The 17,481-nt window shown below is 51.3% G+C and overlaps 1 protein-coding gene across 2 annotated transcripts in view; it reads left to right on the top strand.

Annotated features, from left to right (window-relative positions):
• Positions 1 to 467: 467 nt before the first annotated feature.
• Positions 468 to 17,481, top strand: part of RAB11FIP5 (RAB11 family interacting protein 5) — a gene marked incomplete at both ends in the record, with an annotated part of 45,981 nt that continues 28,967 nt past the window's right edge. For both annotated transcript variants that reach the window (XM_080711154.1, XM_080711153.1), the window contains one exon: positions 468 to 898. In XM_080711154.1, the coding sequence (XP_080567280.1) occupies positions 468 to 898 (431 nt within the window). The remainder of the gene's footprint in view (positions 899 to 17,481) is intronic.

The following is a 17,481-nucleotide window of genomic DNA, read 5'->3' as shown; positions in this document are numbered from 1 at the left end:
TAGGCCGAGGCTAAATCCTCCGGGGAGATTCGGGATTGGCGGGGAGGCGCAGAGCGGGGATTTTGTACCCGCGGGAGGACGCCTATCTCATCCCGAGCAAGGCGGGGCTGCGCCGGCGCCCCCATCCCGGGGCGGGGCCAGCGGGAGCCCCGCCCACCCCTCTGCAGAGGCCTGCGGCCGCCGGGGCCAGAGCCCCCGCAGCACTGCCGCACCGCACGCGGGGCGTGGCCTACGGCCGGGGGCGGAGTCAGGGGCGGGGCGTCGGGCAGAGGGCGTGTCGGTGGGCGTGTCCGGGGCGGGGCGCTGACGTCGTCTGGCGGCCGGGGAGGCGAGGAGCCGGCGGCCGGTTCCGCCCAGCCCGCTGCTGCGGCGGCGGGGTGCGAGGGCGACGGCGCTGGGAGCCGGCCCCTGACCGCCCTCCGCCGCTGCCAACTTTGTCACTCGGGCCCTGCGTGCGCGCCGGCGCCATGGCCCTGGTGCGGGACGCCGAGCCGGCGGCGGGGCCCTCCCGCTGGCTGCCCACGCACGTCCAGGTGACGGTGCTGCGGGCCCGCGGGCTGCGTGGCAAGAGCTCGGGCGCCGGCAGCACCAGCGACGCGTACACGGTGATCCAGGTGGGCCGGGAGAAGTACAGCACATCGGTGGTGGAGAAGACGCAGGGCTGCCCCGAATGGCGCGAGGAGTGCTCCTTCGAGCTGCCGCCCGGCGCCCTGGACGGCCTGCTGCGGGCGCAGGAGGCCGACGCGGGCCCGGCGCCCTGGGCCACCGGCCCCGCCGCCGCCTGCGAGCTGGTGCTCACCACCATGCACCGCTCGCTCATCGGCGTCGACAAGTTCCTGGGCCAGGCCACCGTGGCGCTGGACGAGGTCTTCGGCGCAGGCCGCGCCCAGCACACGCAGTGAGTGGGGGGCTCGGGGGCTCGGAAACGGTTGAAGGCCTGACGGGGCGGGGTCGGTGGGGAATCAGGACCCCGAACCCCAGCGGAGGCGGTGAGCCACTCGCCTCGCGCTTAAAGGCGTAAACGGGCAGACAAGTTGGTTCGCATTTTGGGGTCCTCTCCCCACAATGACCTCCCGGTCTTCCAAACAGGTGATGTGGTGGGCTTGGGGTGCTGGTGGGCTCTGGAAAGCCCGGGGGAGTTTAATTGGTGGCCAGGGATCAGTAATCGATTGCCAAGAAAAGTTAGGAGTGGGATCCTGAGTCTTTGGGGCTGTGGCAAGTCCAGAAGGGAAGTCTCGGGGCCAAAGGGTCTTGTCTCTCTTTGCTTGAACGGAAAGAAGAACAGCTAAGGCTGCTGTATGCCCCGGGGGGCCTGGAAGGTGAGGTGTTACCCTCCAGGACCCGATTGAACAGAGCCCTCCCACCAAACCTAGAGGTTGCACAGAGCATCTTCTTCTTGCCTGTTCGGGGACGCCCTCCAGCGTCTGCTGCCACCTCCCCTTTCTTGCCCCCGGCCCCAGTGACTCTGTCTCGGAGGACCTCACAAGAAAAGGAAACACTTGAGGTAGCCTTCAGATGACCTGCCTGCCCAAGGGCCCTGCCCCAGGTGGAGGCGGGGTGGCTAATGCACAGCAGGGGATCATCTTCCAGTCACTGGCCCGAGAAGGGCCAGTGGGGTTTAAAATCATTTACTTTGGCAGCATTTAGCCTTCCCTGTGTTAAGATCAAGGCTTCAGACTTGTAGCTCCGTTTCCTGTTTGGGGCTTGGGGGGGATCTGGAAGCCAGTCCCCTGGGCAGACCACCTGCCGAGGATCACTCAAGTGGCTACCATGCCACTGTTCTGGGTGGGGAGGGGAAGGGGATGAAAGAAGGGGGGGCGCCCTAAGTGGGGAGAGTGCGGGGAGCCGTGGTGTGCCTGGGGGCATGGCATCCACTCCCCAGCAAATCCACGGAGGCTTGCTGGGGGAGAGGATGAGCCTGGAGCCTGGAGCCTGGTACAGATCCAGATGAAAGCAGAATTTGGGTAGAGTAGGATCTGACCTTGAATGTTTTCCAGAATGAGGCCAGGGAAGGGCCTTCCTGGCTGGCTGGCTGTGGCCTGGGATGGGCTGTGGGTTAGCACAGGGCAGGTTCCAGGCTGGAGTGTGAACTGCCTCCATCTCCCTGGCCATCTCCCCTCCTTTCCTCCTGACTTGCTGTGTGGTGGCTTGGCTTGGGATCATGTGGTATAGCTTGGCCCTTGTTTTGTTTTTTCCTCCCCCTTTCTGTCCTCTTCCCTCTTCCTGGCTCAAGCAGCCCCAAGGGGTGGGTGTGGGGTGAAATGCTCTCCCTTTTCTTTGCCAGAAGAGGTGTTTGTCCCCACATCACTCCATCTCTTCCCCTCGTTCTTCACCTCCCACCACTCAGTTCCACTGACCAGGCTGGTAGATGACATATCTGGTGTGTGTCAGGGGAGGGAGAGCTGAAAGGGGCAGACCAAAAAAAAAAAAAAAAAAAAAAAAATTAGCTGGCAGGGAAGAGCTTCTTTGATTCCCCCCTCCCCAGATCCTGCCCTTTCTTTCCTCTTGGCCTCTGGATCTTCCGTAGCTGAGCTGGCCCGGCCTGCAGGTCCAGGTGGGCCTGTTTTCAGCCAAGAACAGTATGTCTGAGGGAATTTGACTTACCACCCCGTGATCTGAATGGGAGCTTTAATTTACTTTGTGGAAGTCATCTTTTCCGCAGGGATTGCTCCACACCCACCTGGCTGCCTTTCCTCTGATGTGTTGACCTGGGCTATTTATAGTGCCTGGAGGGGCAGGAGTGGGGCAGGGCACTTAGGGTGGGCAAAGGAAAGCCCATGAAATGGGCCTGCCCCTCTTGCTCATCGGACCTAACAGCATGCCCACTGCCACCCCGCCCCAGTCCCCGTCTCTCACTGCAATGGCCACTCCTGGTGGCATTTCCTGGAGCACCCTGGCATGGACTGCCGAGACAGTGAGTCTGCACGTTGCCCACTCAGGAGGGGGCTAGGTGGAGAATACCAGGGTGTGCCCTCCTCAGCTTTGGCTAGTAGGGGAAAAGAACAGTATTCACATTTCACTCCCGGCGCTGGCTGTGATGGTCTCCAGTGTCCCCCAGGGACCCTGACGGGGCATACTGCTCGGGCTCATGGTTAAGAGGTGGTGGCTGTGGAGTTGCCCCAAACATCTCAGTCTCAAGCCTGCCACCTGGTGGCAGGTGAGGTCAAGTCAAACTCTCGGTGCCTCAGTTTTTTCTTCTGTGAAATGGGGATAATTTACTCTTTCCACGGGTTACGTGAGGGATGGAATGAGGATGGAAGTGAAGCTCCTAGTGCAATGCCTGGGCGCCGTAGTGGGTCAGTAGACACCAGTCATGGTGGAGGGAGGTTTCGCTGACAGAGTCTGGAAGGCAGCCCTGCTCTCCTGTGTTGGAGAGACTTTTAGGATGCTAGGGTCTGGGAAAGCCTCAGGACTGTGGGTGGTAACAAGAGTTTGAGAGTTTCCAACAAAATGGTCTGGCTCTTTGGGGCCTTCTGCTATCCTCTTTGCTGCTAGAGGCTGGAGAAATAGAGCTGGGTAATAGACCAGGCGCAGACCCGCCTGTGGCTCTGCAGTTCTCCTCCCTGGCTGCCTCTTCTGGAGCCACCCCTGCCTTGGGGGAGGCAGGATAGCACAGGGCTGAAAAACCGGGGGGCAGGTTTTTATTCCCAGGTCTGTGCCTTGACTTGTGGGCAGGTTACTTAACCTGTTTCCTCATTTTTTAAAAGGTCATGATAGTAATCATCAGTTATACAGATTATGATACTATCCATAAGTGGGACATGGTGGTGCATGCTTGTAATCCCAGTACTTGGGAGGCTGAGACAGAAGGATCTTAGGTTTGTGGCCAGTATCAGCTACTTAGTGAAGCCCTCTACAACTTAGTGAGACCCTATTTAAAAAGAAAAAAAGAGCTGGGAGCCCGGCGTGGTGGTGCATGCTTGTAATCCCAGTACTTGGGAGGCTATCTGCAGGTTTGAGGACAGTCTCAGCAAGTAACGAGACTCTCATCAACCTAGCAAGACCCTATTTCCAAATAAGAAATAAAAAATCGGGCTGGGGGTGTAGCTCAGAGGTAGAATGCACCTGTGTTCAATCCCTAGTACTGCCTCTCCCCAAAAAAGAATAAAAAATAGGGCTAGGGGTATAGCTCAGAGGTTGAATGCCCCTAGGTTCCATCTCCAGAACAAACAAACAAAAAAAGGTACCATCTATAAAAGCCACATAGTACCAGGTATGTGGGCACATGCTTTTATTTTATTTTTTATTTATTTATTTATTTTGGTGGTACTGGGGTGGAACCCAGAGGCTTTCTACCTCCAGGCTATACTCCCAGACCTATTTTGTATTTTATTTGGAAACAGGGCCTCACTAAGTTCTTGAGAGCCTCACTAAGTAGCTGAGGCTGTTTTTGAACCTGTGCAATCCTCCTGTTTTAGCCTCCCAAGCGTGGGGATTACAAGTGTGCGCCACCACGCCCAGTGGCACATGCTTTTAATCCCAGCATTTGGGAGGCTAAGACAGGAGGATTGTGGTTCCTGGACAGCCTCAGCTATTTAGGCCCTTGGCAAATCAGTGAGACCCAGTTTCAAAAAATAAAGAATAAAAAATAGGACTGGGAGTGTAGCTCAGAAGTAGAATGCCCCTGGGTTCCATCCCTAGTACCGCAAAAAAAAAAAAAAAAAAAAAAAAAAAAGCTGCCACATAGTTTTATTTTTTTATTTTTTATTTTTTTATTTTTTTATTGGTGCACTGTATTCATACATCATAGTGGGATACAAAAAAAAAAAACTTTTGTAGACATACATGCACACATCGCCAGTCAACCCCTACCCGATCCCCACCCCATTCCCTCCCCATCCCTCCTTCCCATGCTTGGCTTAGTGGTTGACATCTAGTATTAAAGCAATTTATCCAAAATTAAAAATGATAATCTCACTTAACAGTTTCATTTGTCTGATACCAAGCTTTTGATAACTTAAAGATAACATTTCAATATTTCTTTTCGCTTTCTTTCTTACCAGAGAATATTTTTTCTTTTTTTTTTTAGGTGAAACTATCATATATTTATATATTTATTTTTCAGAAAAAATCTATCCTAATATGGAATATGGACTCTAGATACTCAAAACGATCTCGAAAAAGAACAAAGTTAGAAGATGTATATTTTCTGATTTCAAACCATATAAAGCTACAATAATTGAAACAGTGTAGTACTGTTCTAAAGGCAGATATATAAACTATTGGAGCTAAATAAAAGCCTAGAGCTAAATTCTTCCATATATTGTCAAGTTATATTTGACAAGGTTTCCATGAACATTTGGTGGAGGAAATAATCTTTTAACTAAATATTGTTGAAAAATTAAAATTACATGAAAAAGAATAAAATTGGACCCTTACCTAATCCCATATACAAATATTAACTCAAAATAGATAAAAGACCTAAATATAAATCTTAAGACTATAAACTTTTAGAAGAAAATCTGGGTCATAAACCTCACAACATTGAAATTGGCAGTGATTTCTTGGATATGATTTCAATGGCACAGGCAACAGAAGGGTAAACAAACTCCCTAAAAAAAAAAAATATTGTATATCCAAAGACAATGTAAACAGAGTTAAAAGTTACTGATAGAATGGGGTTAAATATTTCCAAAAGCTATATCTGAAGGTATATTAATATTCCAACTAGAAATCCTAAAAATTAACAACAATAAAAGCAAACAATACAATTTAGAGATAGGTAAAAGACTAACATAAATAATGAATCTCCACAGATAACCAATCTTAGTTGTCTTTTGGATGGAAAATCTTGTTTCTCTCCCTCCCCGTCCCTCCCTTTCTTGCTTGGCTTAGTGATTGATATGTTTAAGTACTTTATGTGTTTTAGAGATTTTCCTCTTCCCCCCTCCTTTCTCCTCCTTTAGGTTGTCTTGTTTGCTCCTCTATAGGATTTCCTCTTTCAAGAGTTCCTCCTATGACACATTTCTCCCTAACTCTCACATATTAGGGAAAGCATCTGATTTCTTATTTTTTGTGACTGACTAATCTCATTTAGCATGCCACATAGTTTTAGACACATAGAAGCTTTCACAGCACTAATGCTTCCTGTGCTGGTGGTGGCTGAGGCTCTGGGTGCCCCAGTAGCCCCTGAGGGTCTTTTGTTGGTGGGGTACTCCTTGGGGTAAGGGATTTCACTAGATGCTTCCAAACAATTGAAGAGGAAAATGTCAAATGAAAACTTAATGTGGTACACAAGGACACTTGGTTAGAACATCTTCCCCATTGTAGAACTAGGCCTAGGCATGGACTATCCTGGTTCTGATAATTCCAAGAGATGTTCCTCTGCTAGAGACCTGTAAGTTGGCAAGACCTTCTCTTGGCCCTCTGGGGGTGCTGGTCTGTGTACATTTTGCAGGGAAGAGGGCACAACCCTGCTATGTGGAACCCTGATCTGCCTTCTCCCTGACCCTCAGGAACACTAAAATGGTCCCAGTCATAAGAAAATGGAGGCCTGTTGGTTCAAGGGTTAGAAGCTGGTCCTTGGAAAAGTCAAGGGGTTGATTTGGGTCCGAAGTACTTTATTTATTTATTTATTTTTAATCATAGAGACTAAAACTAGCCGGGCGTGGTGGCGCACGCTTGTAATCCCAGCACTTGGGAGGCTGACAGGAGGATCGCACAGGTTCAAAGCCAGCCTCAGCTACTTAGTGAGACCCGTTTCCAGATAAAGTATAAAATAGGTCTGGGAGTAGCGCCCAGAGATAGAAAAGCCCCTGGGTTCCACTCTCAGTACCACATTTTAAAAAAAAAAAAAGACTAAAACTATTATGATCATTTGGGGAAAGGGGGAAGCTTAGGGAGGCTGTGGCCATGGAAGTCTCAGACCAAAGTTTCTGCCTGCCTGGCCATAATGTTCTGAGACCTATTTTTATTTTTGCGGTTCTGGGGATGGAACCCAGGGGCATTCGACCTCCGAGCTATACCCCCTGCTCTATTTTTTATTCTTTTTTTTTTTTTTTTTTGGTGGTACTGGGGGTGGAACCCAGGGGCTTTTCTACCTCCAGGCTACACTCCCAGACCTATTTTATATTTTATTTGGAAACAGGGTCTCACTAAGTTGCTGAGAGCCTCACTAAGTAGCTGAGGCTGGCTTCGAACCTGCATGATCCTCCTGTCTCTGCCTCCCAAGCGCGGGGATTACAAACGTGCGCCACCACGCCCGGCTTATTTTTTATTCTTTATTTTGAAACAGGGTCTCACGAAGTTGCAGAGGGCCTCACTAAGTAGCTGAGGCCGTCCACAAACCGTGATTCTCTGGGCTCAGCCTTCAGAATGCTGGGATTACAAGCATGCACCACCATGCCCGGCATCTGAGACCTTTATGAAGAGGGTGGTTTTAGGAGCACTGGAAGGTGCCCAGGGTAATACAGTCCAATGGCCTAAGGTTGAGAGGTCTTTGAGGGCTTCTTTCCATCACGTATCCTTCAGATGGCCTGCATGTAATGGTGGTAGACAGACGATGCGTGACCCCCCCAGGCTTCTCCCCACTCATTTCCACTGTGACCCCTTTCTTGAGGAAGCAGCTGAGGCCACTCAGGTCCCTGGCTTTGGCTCCTGCTTCAATCCTGTGGAATGGAGGCCTGTGGGGCTCCCAGGGAAGGGTATGGCTGCACCCAGAAGCCAGTCATTGGGACACACAGGACCCATCTCTCTTGGTTATGGGTCATTCTTTTATTTGGGGTTGCTGGAGCGGCAGTGTCTTGGGGAGTGGGGAGAGGCAGGAGGTGTGGCTCCCTGGTCAGTCTGGACAGCTCCTCTTCGCTGGCACAGCAGTTTCCCCTTCCTCTCACATCTGCCCCGGCGCTGAGCCCTGAGTGGGAACTGGGAGGTTACCAGGGGCTGTGATCAGCGGTCTCTGCACAGCTCCCGCCTCCCTGTAGGCAGCTGGGATAAGGTGCAACTCAGCAGGCTTCCATCCAGGGTGACCTTGAGGGTTGTCTTTTTTTTTTTTTTCCTGACAGCTGCTGCCTTCCCCTCTTGTTTTTAGCTGTCACCCTGGTGTGTGACACTCCCCTGGTTGCTAAACTGCTGGTGTGGACTTGTCCAGATGTTTCCCCTGCCCTTCCCATCCTGTGCTGGAACAGATGATGAACCCCAGGACAGAGCTGTGGTTGCTCTGGAAATCAGCCCGCCCGCCCTCCTGCTCCCTCCCCCTCCCCCATGCAGAAGGCTGTAGCCCTTCCCCACAGCTAAGCAATAAAAATGTGTTCACTACCTGGGTCCTCTGTGTTCCTGGAAGTCCCGTCAGGGAAGAGTGGGCACTTTGCTCTTTCTGAGCTGGTCTCAGGTTGTTTCTTCCCACAGGAGCGAGGGGGCTCAGCCCAGGCCTCCCCTCAGCCAGCAGTGAGCTGGGGCTCTTCCAGTGGAGCCCCCAGGAGGCAGCGCAGGGGAAGGGGGGGGCTGGAGGAGAGCTGGGACACATGGAAACCCAGGCTGGAGGGTGGAGAGGAAGGCCATGCTCTCAGCTACTCGCAGTTTGTGGAGGGTAGGGCTCTGTGGTTACTGTACAACTTGGAGAAGAGATGACACTTGGGGCCCTGTGTGCAAACGAGTTTTCTGTGGATGTGCCTGTGGGGTTTTAGTAAGATAGGGACTTTGAAGCTGGGAAAGAGGAGATCTTGGGGCTTATCTACAGACCTGGAAGGGCAGTCTAATCCAGAGGCATTTGTGGAGTACTTGGGCAAAGGCCAAGAGGGCGAGATGGGGGAGGGATTCTAGAGGCCGGGAGGACATGGACCTCCCTGTGCATTTTTTTTTTTTTCAGTACTGGGGCTGGAACACAGGGGCATTCTACATCTGAGCTACATCCCCAGCCCTATTTTTTATGTTTTATTTTGAAACAGAGTATCTCTGAATTGCAAAGGGCCTTACTAAGTAGCTGAGGCTGTTCAGCCGGGCTCAGGATTTGGGGGCCTAGACAACAGGATCACTGGGGATGGCTGTGGTCAAGGCAGGCCTCCTTGGAAGAGGAAATGCACCAAAGCCTTGCTGGGTGGCCTTCGGAGAGCCCAGCCCATCTGCCACCCCAGCTTTCGGTCCCTGCAGCTGGAGCATCTGCCCCTGTTCTGGCGTGTCATTGTTACTGCCTCATTGGCCTCATGTATGGTTATTAAGCCCTTCCTGAGTGCCGGCAGGGTCCTGAGGGTGAGACTTCATGAGCTCACCTCAACCCTTTTGAGGTGTAGGTGCTGTGCTTGTGCTCGAGGGCTATAGAAACCTTGTCTCAGAGAGCGGAAGTGACTCTTCTAAGGGCACAGCCCATGGCAGAGTCAGGAAGTGGACCCAGGCAGTCTGGCCTGAGTCTGTGCTCCTGACCATGGCATTATGCTGACCATCTCGGGCTTCCCTGTGTCTCCCACGATCCACTCTGCCCAGGGCCAGTGCTCAGCTCCCCTGTGCAGGCCTCCTCTCCCTCCCTGACACAGGTCTGGGCTTGACCTTGGGGCTCTGGAAGTGTGGTGTGCTTCTCTGGGGGAACGCTGGGTTTATGGGGCAAGTACGTGGCTCTAGCCTGGTAATGTCTGTCCCAAGGGATGGGGCCGTCGCCTGCCACCAGGTGTCTCTCGGGAGGAGTGAGGCCCGGGAAGCTGTCATGCCTCTGGTGCTCTGCATCCTGGACCTTGTGGGCACCAGCACATAGACTTCCTGGCCTTTCCCAGGATGTCACATGCTTGTTTTATCTGACTGAACACTCCTGGCCCATTGGTTCCTCCCCCTCCAGCGATGCAGTCATTTCTATATTTTTTCCTTTTGTTCAACATCCAAGAAGCCATCACGGGTGACGACTGTAACCACTGTTCCTAGGCCAGTGCTGGGGAGAGAGCAGTGAAAGAAAACAATAGCCCTTTCCCTACAAGGTAAAATATGTGTGGAAGATAAAACTATGCAGGAAGGATAATTAGCCTACATGTAGAGCAGCATATAACATGTCTGAGAGGAGACGGGGAAGCTCACTGGAGTGGGAGGCATCTGGGTGGGCTTCCTGGCCGAGGTGGGACCTTGAATGGCAAGTGAGGCCTGATGGGGCCTGTGATCAGAGGCAGGGAAGCTGCCCCTCTGGAAGGGGAGGTGGTATGGGATGGCCTGGGAGAGGCAGCAAGGGGAGCCAAGCTTAGGTTATTTTGTTTGTTTTGGTACTGCTAGAGATTGAACCCAGGGCTTCAGTCTACCTCTGAGTTATACTCCCAGCCCTATTTTACTTTTTATTTTTCAAACAGGGTCTTGATAAGTTGCCAACCTTAGTTCTCTATGTGTTTCTCTCACATAAAACAGCCTGGCTTATTTTAAACGTTTGTGTGTGTGTGTGTGTGTGTGTGTGTGTGTGTGTTTTACTTGGAATGGAACACAAAGGCCTTCTACCTCTGGCTACACCCTCAGCCCTGCTTTTATTTTTATTTGGAAACAGGGTCTCACTAAGTGGCTGAGAGCCTTACTAGATTGCTGAGGCTGGCTTAGAACCTGCAATCTTCCTGTCTCAGCCTCCCAAGCACTAGGATTACAGGGATGTTGTACCCCTAAGCCACACCCCTAGCCTTTATTTTATTTTATTTTATTTTATTTTATTTTATTTTTTGAGGGTCATGCTAAGTTGCTGAGGCTGGCCTCAAACTTAAGATCCTCCTGCCTCCTCTTCCCTAGTACTGAAATTGCAGGAGTGTCCCATCAAGCCTGGTTTTGGCTTTCTTTACTTCTTATTTAATTTTGAGTGTTCACCTGGTCCAAAAGGTGAACACTCAAAATTAAATTCTAAAGGCACTGAAGGGCACATCTTGCCCTGCCCTCGAGCCACCCGGCTCCTCTCTCCAGAGACGACCAATGCTCCCAGCTCTTGTGCATCTTTCCAAAGTTGTTTTGTGCATGTGTAAGCAGATGCACTGTGTGTTTTGCTCTCTCCCTCCCCCTTGGTTGGCCCAGGTGCCGCAGTCTCCACGCACAGCTCTGTACTCATGGTTGACTTCACCTTCCCACGCAGGGGTATTTATTATCTGTCCCCACTTACGGTGGGGCTGGACTGAGGCCCCCGAAGGGGGTCAGCCACACATACCACTTTGTTCTGTCCTCCCTGATCCAAGTCTTATCTGGGGTGAGGCACGCTGGGGGAGGGATGGGCTTTGTAGAATTCCTTCCTCCATCCCTGTCTGCTGAGACCCCCCGGGAGAGGCGATCTTGCTCATTCTCTCCTTCCTTCTGGACAGGGTCATCGCTCTTTGGTCCTGGCCACCTCGCTCCCGCGGGGCTGACCACAGCCTGTAAAGGCCTTTGATCGACAATAAACCCAAATCTGTATGTGTAGCTGGCCTACTTTTCCCAGCATCACCTCATTTTGTTCTTCCCTGAGGGTGGCCGACTGACTCCCATTTTCGCAGCTGTGGAGATGGAGTGACCTGTCCAAGGTCACAGGGCTTGTTAGACTAGCTGCCCGAGCTCTGCCCTCCGAGCCATTGCTTTTCCCCTGCATCGTGCGGCCTGCACCACATACCTTCTGTGGCTGTGTGTGGTGGTTAGACTTGCCTCCCTGCATTTTTATAACTTTTTTCTCATGTGAGTGAGCACGAGGCAGTCTGACAGCAATAGACCTTTGGAGTCTACAGAAGTAGACTTAGAGGTTAGAGGAAATGTTTAAGCCCAGGACGAGGGAGGCCAGACCTGGTGGGTCTGAGGTGCGCTGAGCAGGCTGAGTTGTGCCCGCAGACCAGGGTGAACTAATGAATGATGATGTGGGCTCTCTCTTAGGGGGTGGGTAGCAGGCATAGCATAATGCCAGAGGAGGCAATAATCCTCTTTGGGCTAAGAGGCATATCCTGTCCTGTGATTGTGTTGGTTTTACTTTACTGTAGATACCAAATCAAAGGGTGTGGGTTAGGGTGGGTGTTAGGAAACAGGGTTTGGCCTGAGGCCCTGTGCCTCCAGTCCATGTGTCTGAGGCAGTCTGCTTGGGTGGGATTTGCAGAGGAGGGAAGGCATGCGGTGGGGAGAACCTGGGGAAAATGGCTCTCCACTCGTCTCCCCAACTCTGAGCACAACAGTTCTAGTTGGCACGTCTCCCAGTCTTTCTGTTATCACCCTCATTTTGTGAAGGAGAAATGGCTTGTTTAAAGCTCTTATTAATTCAGAGCTAGAACTAGAACCAGGCCTCCTGTCTCCTAGTCCACTGGGATTTTACCACCGTGCTCTTGAGACTGTGTGTGTGTGTGTGTGTGTGTGTGTGTGTGTGTGTGTGTGTGTTGCTGGGGATTGAACCCAGGGGCGTTCTACCTCCAAGCTACATCTCCAGCCCATTTTTCTTATTCTTTATTTTGAAACGGGGCCTCACTAAGTAGCTGAGGCTGGCCGCGAACCCCGATCTTCCTGTCTCAGTCTCCCACGTACTGGGATTACAAGCGTGCACCACCACACCTGGCCCTTGAAATCATTTTATTTTTTCCATTTTATTTCTGAGACTGAAGCCGAGTCCTGCCAGTCCTGTCTTTTTTTTTATCCAGCAGGTGTTTTGTGTGAGACTGGCCTCTATGTGTTGCCCAGGTTGGCCTTGAACTCCTGGGTTCATATGATCCGCCTACCTTAGCCCCGAAGTAGCTAGGACATGCTGGAGATACATGTTGCCATTCCTGGCTAGGAGGTGTTCTGTATCTCAGGCCCTGACCTGGGTAGTGAGGGATGAAAGGTGTCCCTGTTGTCAGTAGCACTGAGAGTCCAGGCTGGGGTGGCCCTGCCACAGTGCAGCTGCAGGGTGTTACCAAAAAGGGTGCCCCCAGGGGGCTTCCTGGCTCTCCTACCATCCCCACTGCTCCTGTCCTAGTTTGTGTGTGTGTGTGTGTGTGTGTGTGTGTGTGTGTGTGTGTGTTCTGGACTGTTAGCTGTTGCTGCCTTTTTATAAGTGAGAGTGCCCATTTATTAATTTATGATCAGAAATTATGCCAAGGGCTAAGAAGCTGCTTGGGTCAGCCCTGCTGGGTCCTGCTCTGGGTCGTGTGGCTCCGCAGTGCTCCCCGTCTCACCTCGCTACCCCGCTCTTTCCCCACTTTTTGGATAGCACAGTGTCCATCAGGGCCTGTCCTTGTGTAGGCCCTGTACTGTACTTCAGAGTCCAGAATAAAGTCCTGGTCCTTAGTACGATGTAGGAGCCTCCCATGTGCCCCCAACTCCTTTTCTGCCCATCTTTGCATGTCTAGTTCTGGCACCTGTGTATCCTGTACCTTCCACCTGGAATGTTTCCCCTTAGCCCCTACCCACCTCTTTTCTTTCTTTCTTTCTTTCTTTCTTTCTTTCTTTCTTTCTTTCTTTCTTTCTTCCTTTGTTTCTGTTTCCTTCTCTCTCTCTCTCTCTCTCTCTCTCTCTCTCTCTCTCTCTCTCTCTATCTTTCTGTCTTTCTTTCTTCAGCACTGGGGATTGAACCCAGGGGCATTTTACCTCTGAGCTACACTCCCAGCCCTATTTTTCATTCTTTATTTTGAAATAAGTTCTCACTAAGTTGTGGAGGACCTTACTAAGTAGCTGAGGCTGGTGGAGAACCTGCAATCTTCCTGTCTCAGCCTCCCAAGTACTGGGATTACAAGGGTGCACCACCACACCCAGTCTCCCCCACCTCTTTTCTACCCATCATTCAAGGCCCAGTATAAATGGCATGTCCTGTGCACCCTTTTGAAATAATCTGACCACTCTTCTTTAACTGCCTGTGCATTTCATTTGGGTGCTCTTGTGGGGTTGACTGTACTCTTTTTTTTTTTTTTTTTGGTGGTACTGGGTGTGGAACCCAAGGACTTTTCGACTTCCGGGCTACACTCCCAGACCTATTTTATACTTTATTTGGAAACAGGGTCTCACTAAGTTGCTGAGAGCCTCACTAAGTAGCTGAGGCTGGCTTCGAACCTGTGTGATCCTCCTGTCTCAGCCTCCCAAGCACGGGGATTACAAGCATGCGCCACCATGCCTGGCTGTCTTTATTTATGTGGGTCTCATTTCCCTTCCAAGATGTAAGCTCCACAGGGCTTTGTTCTTGTTGGCAAGTACTTGGGGAGTGTTCAAGTTGAGGCCTCCTCTGGTTGGGTGGGATTTCCCTGGCAAGTTCTCTGAAGAGAGGTGGCGCTGGCTTTGTGGGTGTCTGCTGGGCTGTTGGGATCCATGGGCCAGCCTGGGGTGATGGGCAGGCAGGGCTGGGGAACTTACAAGGCTTGGGCTGAGGAGCAAGATGAGGAGTGGGATACAACCTAGAGAGAGGTTCTTTGTCATGCCCTTCACCCTCATTTTCTGTCCCCTGGACACTAGATCTCCTGGCATGCATCCGGCCCAGGTGGGCTGCTGACAGAGAAGGCCTGTGCCCTGGCCTAACCCCAGCTTCCACAGGGGTCTGATGTAAGCCTGCCAGTGGTCCCTAAGGGACCAGGAGGAGAATGAGTCCAAGTGCCTCAGTATGTTCTCCAGCCAGCCTCCACAGATTGCATTGCTTTGAAAAAACATAGCCACAGTGCCATCATCACACAAAGCCAGCAGCAGTTCCTTAATATATTATCATCAGATGTCCAGGCCTTATTCGTATTTCCCCATATCAAAACCTCTCTTCATGGGTGGTTTGTTGAGTCATCCAGTTCGGCACCTCCACCATGAATGTGTCTCCCCACGACACCAGCTCCCTCTTCTTTGTTTTGAATGGTTGCCTGGTGTGGGAACTGGGCTGTACCCTGTGGCCTGGAGAGAGGTTCTTCATCGTGCCCCTCACCCTCATTTCCCATCCCCTGGACACTAGCTTTCCTGGCATGAGTCCTTTCCAGGTGGGCTGCTGACTCTGGGTCACCTTCAGGGAGGCCCAGTGTCAGCAGTGGCCTCAGGCTGTTAGCATGACCCAGCCTATGGGAGTTCCCCACCAGCCTTCCCCTAGTGGTGTTAGTGTCTGTTGCCCGGATCTCCAGTTCTGTCATTGAGCAGGAACCCCACATGAAGAAGAGCTCTGGCTTTCAGCTCTGTGGCCATTCTACTGTAGGGATGGCAGGCTGGTGCAGCTTGCGCAGGACCATCAGGAACAGGGATTTTTCAAATTAAAAAATCCATCCTACAGCTGGGCATGGTGGCGCATGCTTGTAATCCCTGCATTTGGGAGGCTGAGGCAGGAGGATCTCTGTTTGCAGCCAGCCTCAGCTACTTGGTGAGGGCCTTTGCAACTCAGTGAGACCCTATTTCAAAATAAAGAATAAAAAATAGGGCTGGGGGTGGGGGTGTATCTTGGAGGTACAAATGCCCCTGGGTTCCACCCCCAGTATTGCAAAAAAAAAAAAATCCATCCTACCTATGATATTGTCTATGCCATCAGTTGTTGAAGGCTGCAGGCCTTTTGAGGATAAATGATTTAATCTGCACAGTGTTGCTTGAACCAGCTGGCTTCTAGCTGGGAGGGGCTGTCTGGGACAGGCCAGGTTATGAGCAGGTGTTTTGATGTATTCCCCAACATCTGCTTTTTTTTTTTTTGTGGCACTGGGGATTTAACCCAGAGGCATTCTCCCTTTGAGGACTGAACTGGGGATTGAACCCAGAGGCATTCTACCTCTGAGCTAAACCCCCAGCTCAATTTTATTTCTTATTTGGAAACAGAGTCTCACTAAGTTGTGAAGGGCCTCACTAAGTTGTTGAAGCTGGCTTCGAACCTGCGATCCTTCTGTCTCAGGCTCCCAAGCACTGGGATTACAAGCGTGAGCCACCACACCCAGCTTAACATCTGCTTTCTGAGACACATGCCTTCTTACTCTGAATTCTGCAGTCTCCTGTTTATACAGACTCTCAGGAAGCCAAGTGGTACCTTATTCCCCCTTGAAGATTCTCACGCCCCACACAGGGCAGCACAGTCGAGTGCACTGTGGGCATCTTGACTTCCTTTGCCTCAGGGTGGGCTTGATGCCTCCCCCTGTCAGCTTTGCAGGCCCCTCCTCCTCTGCACAGAGGTGACTGTTCACTAGTTAGTGAAAGTCTGTCTTTGAAGAGCCCAGGTCCATGTTTGCAGACAGAAGCTGCAGACCTGATGGGTACTCACAGCAAGTGAGGCTCAGATGAGGACCAGCCCAGGAGGTTGGAGTTTTAATGTTGAGGCCGGCTCCTGCCCCTTAGCTGGCAGGTGCCCTGGCTGCTCTTGTTCTCTGGAGTCACCTTTGTTGGTATGCACTGTTCGAGGGTCAGCCTGAGCACTGTGGCATGGCGCTGGGGAGTCTGAGCGCCTTTAGCCAGCTTTTTGCTGTTCAGTAGGCCCTGTGTGCCCTGGGTGGGAGATAGGATCAGCGCCTGGCCTCTGCTCTGAGCTCTCAGCCTGGGCACCATGTAGGGGAAGGGTGGGAGAACCTACCTTCTACTGAGCAGGCTCCCTTCCCGCTCCAGATGGGTATTCTCTCGGACTTTTCTGTGCTTTTGGCCCCTTTGGCATCTGGTGAAGCTCATGAGCCTCTTAGAATAAGGTCTCTAAAAAGAGAGGATTACAAAATACACCAAGGATATTGAAATACATTTATCAATATATTAAACCATTTTCAGCCGGTCATGGTGGTGGATGCCTGTAATCTCATGTTTGGGAGGCTAAGACAGGAGGATCACATGTTCATGGCCAGCCTCAGCAACTTACCAAGGCCTTCCGCAACTTAGATCCTGTTTCAAAATAAAAAATAAAACAGAGCTGGGGGTATAGCTCAGAGGTAGAATGCCCCTGGATTCCATTCCCAGTACCACAGAAAAGCAAATTACTTTTCTAGAGAAACATGCTTTATTACTATATTAAATAATGCGATCTAGTGGTGGTCTAATAACTTTATGGTTCATGGTAGTGAGTTTAAGCTGGGCATGGAGGCACACTTGTAATCCCATACATGGGAGGCTGAAACAGGACGATTGCAGGTTCATGGTCAGCCTCAGCTACTTAGAGAGGCCCTCTGCAACTTAGTGAGACCCCTTTTCAAAATAAAGACTAAAAAATTGGGCTGGAGGTGTAGCTTGGAGGTAGAATGCCCCTGGGTTCAATCCCCAATACCACACACACACACACACACACACACAAAACCCCCACCAACTGCTGGGCGTGGTGGCGCATGCTTGGAATCCCCACGCTTGGGAGGTAGAGACAGGAGGATCACGCAGGTTCGAAGCCAGCCTTGCTGGCTTAAGAGACCCTGTTTCCAAATAAATATATAAAATAGGTCTGGGAGTGTAGCCCAGAGGCAGAAGGGTTTCCAGGAACCCCAGTACCACCAAACAAAGAAACAAAACAAAACAAAAAAACAAAAAAACCCAATAACAAAGTATTTAAGTATAAATATTTTGTGTTTTGTGGCATCCTTAACAGCTATAATTCCATATGAAAATACCGGGTTTTGGCTGGGCGTGGTGGTGCATGCTTGTATCCCAGCATTCAGGAGGCTGAGACCGGAGGATCACGGTTCGCGGATAGCGTCAGCTACTCAGTGAGGCCCT

The sequence above is a fragment of the Muscardinus avellanarius genome (assembly GCF_963383645.1).
Source record: "Muscardinus avellanarius genome assembly, chromosome: 15".
Lineage (NCBI taxonomy): Eukaryota > Metazoa > Chordata > Mammalia > Rodentia > Gliridae > Muscardinus > Muscardinus avellanarius.
The sequence above is the reverse complement of the archived record's forward strand: the minus strand, read 5'-3'. Positions and strand labels throughout refer to the sequence as shown.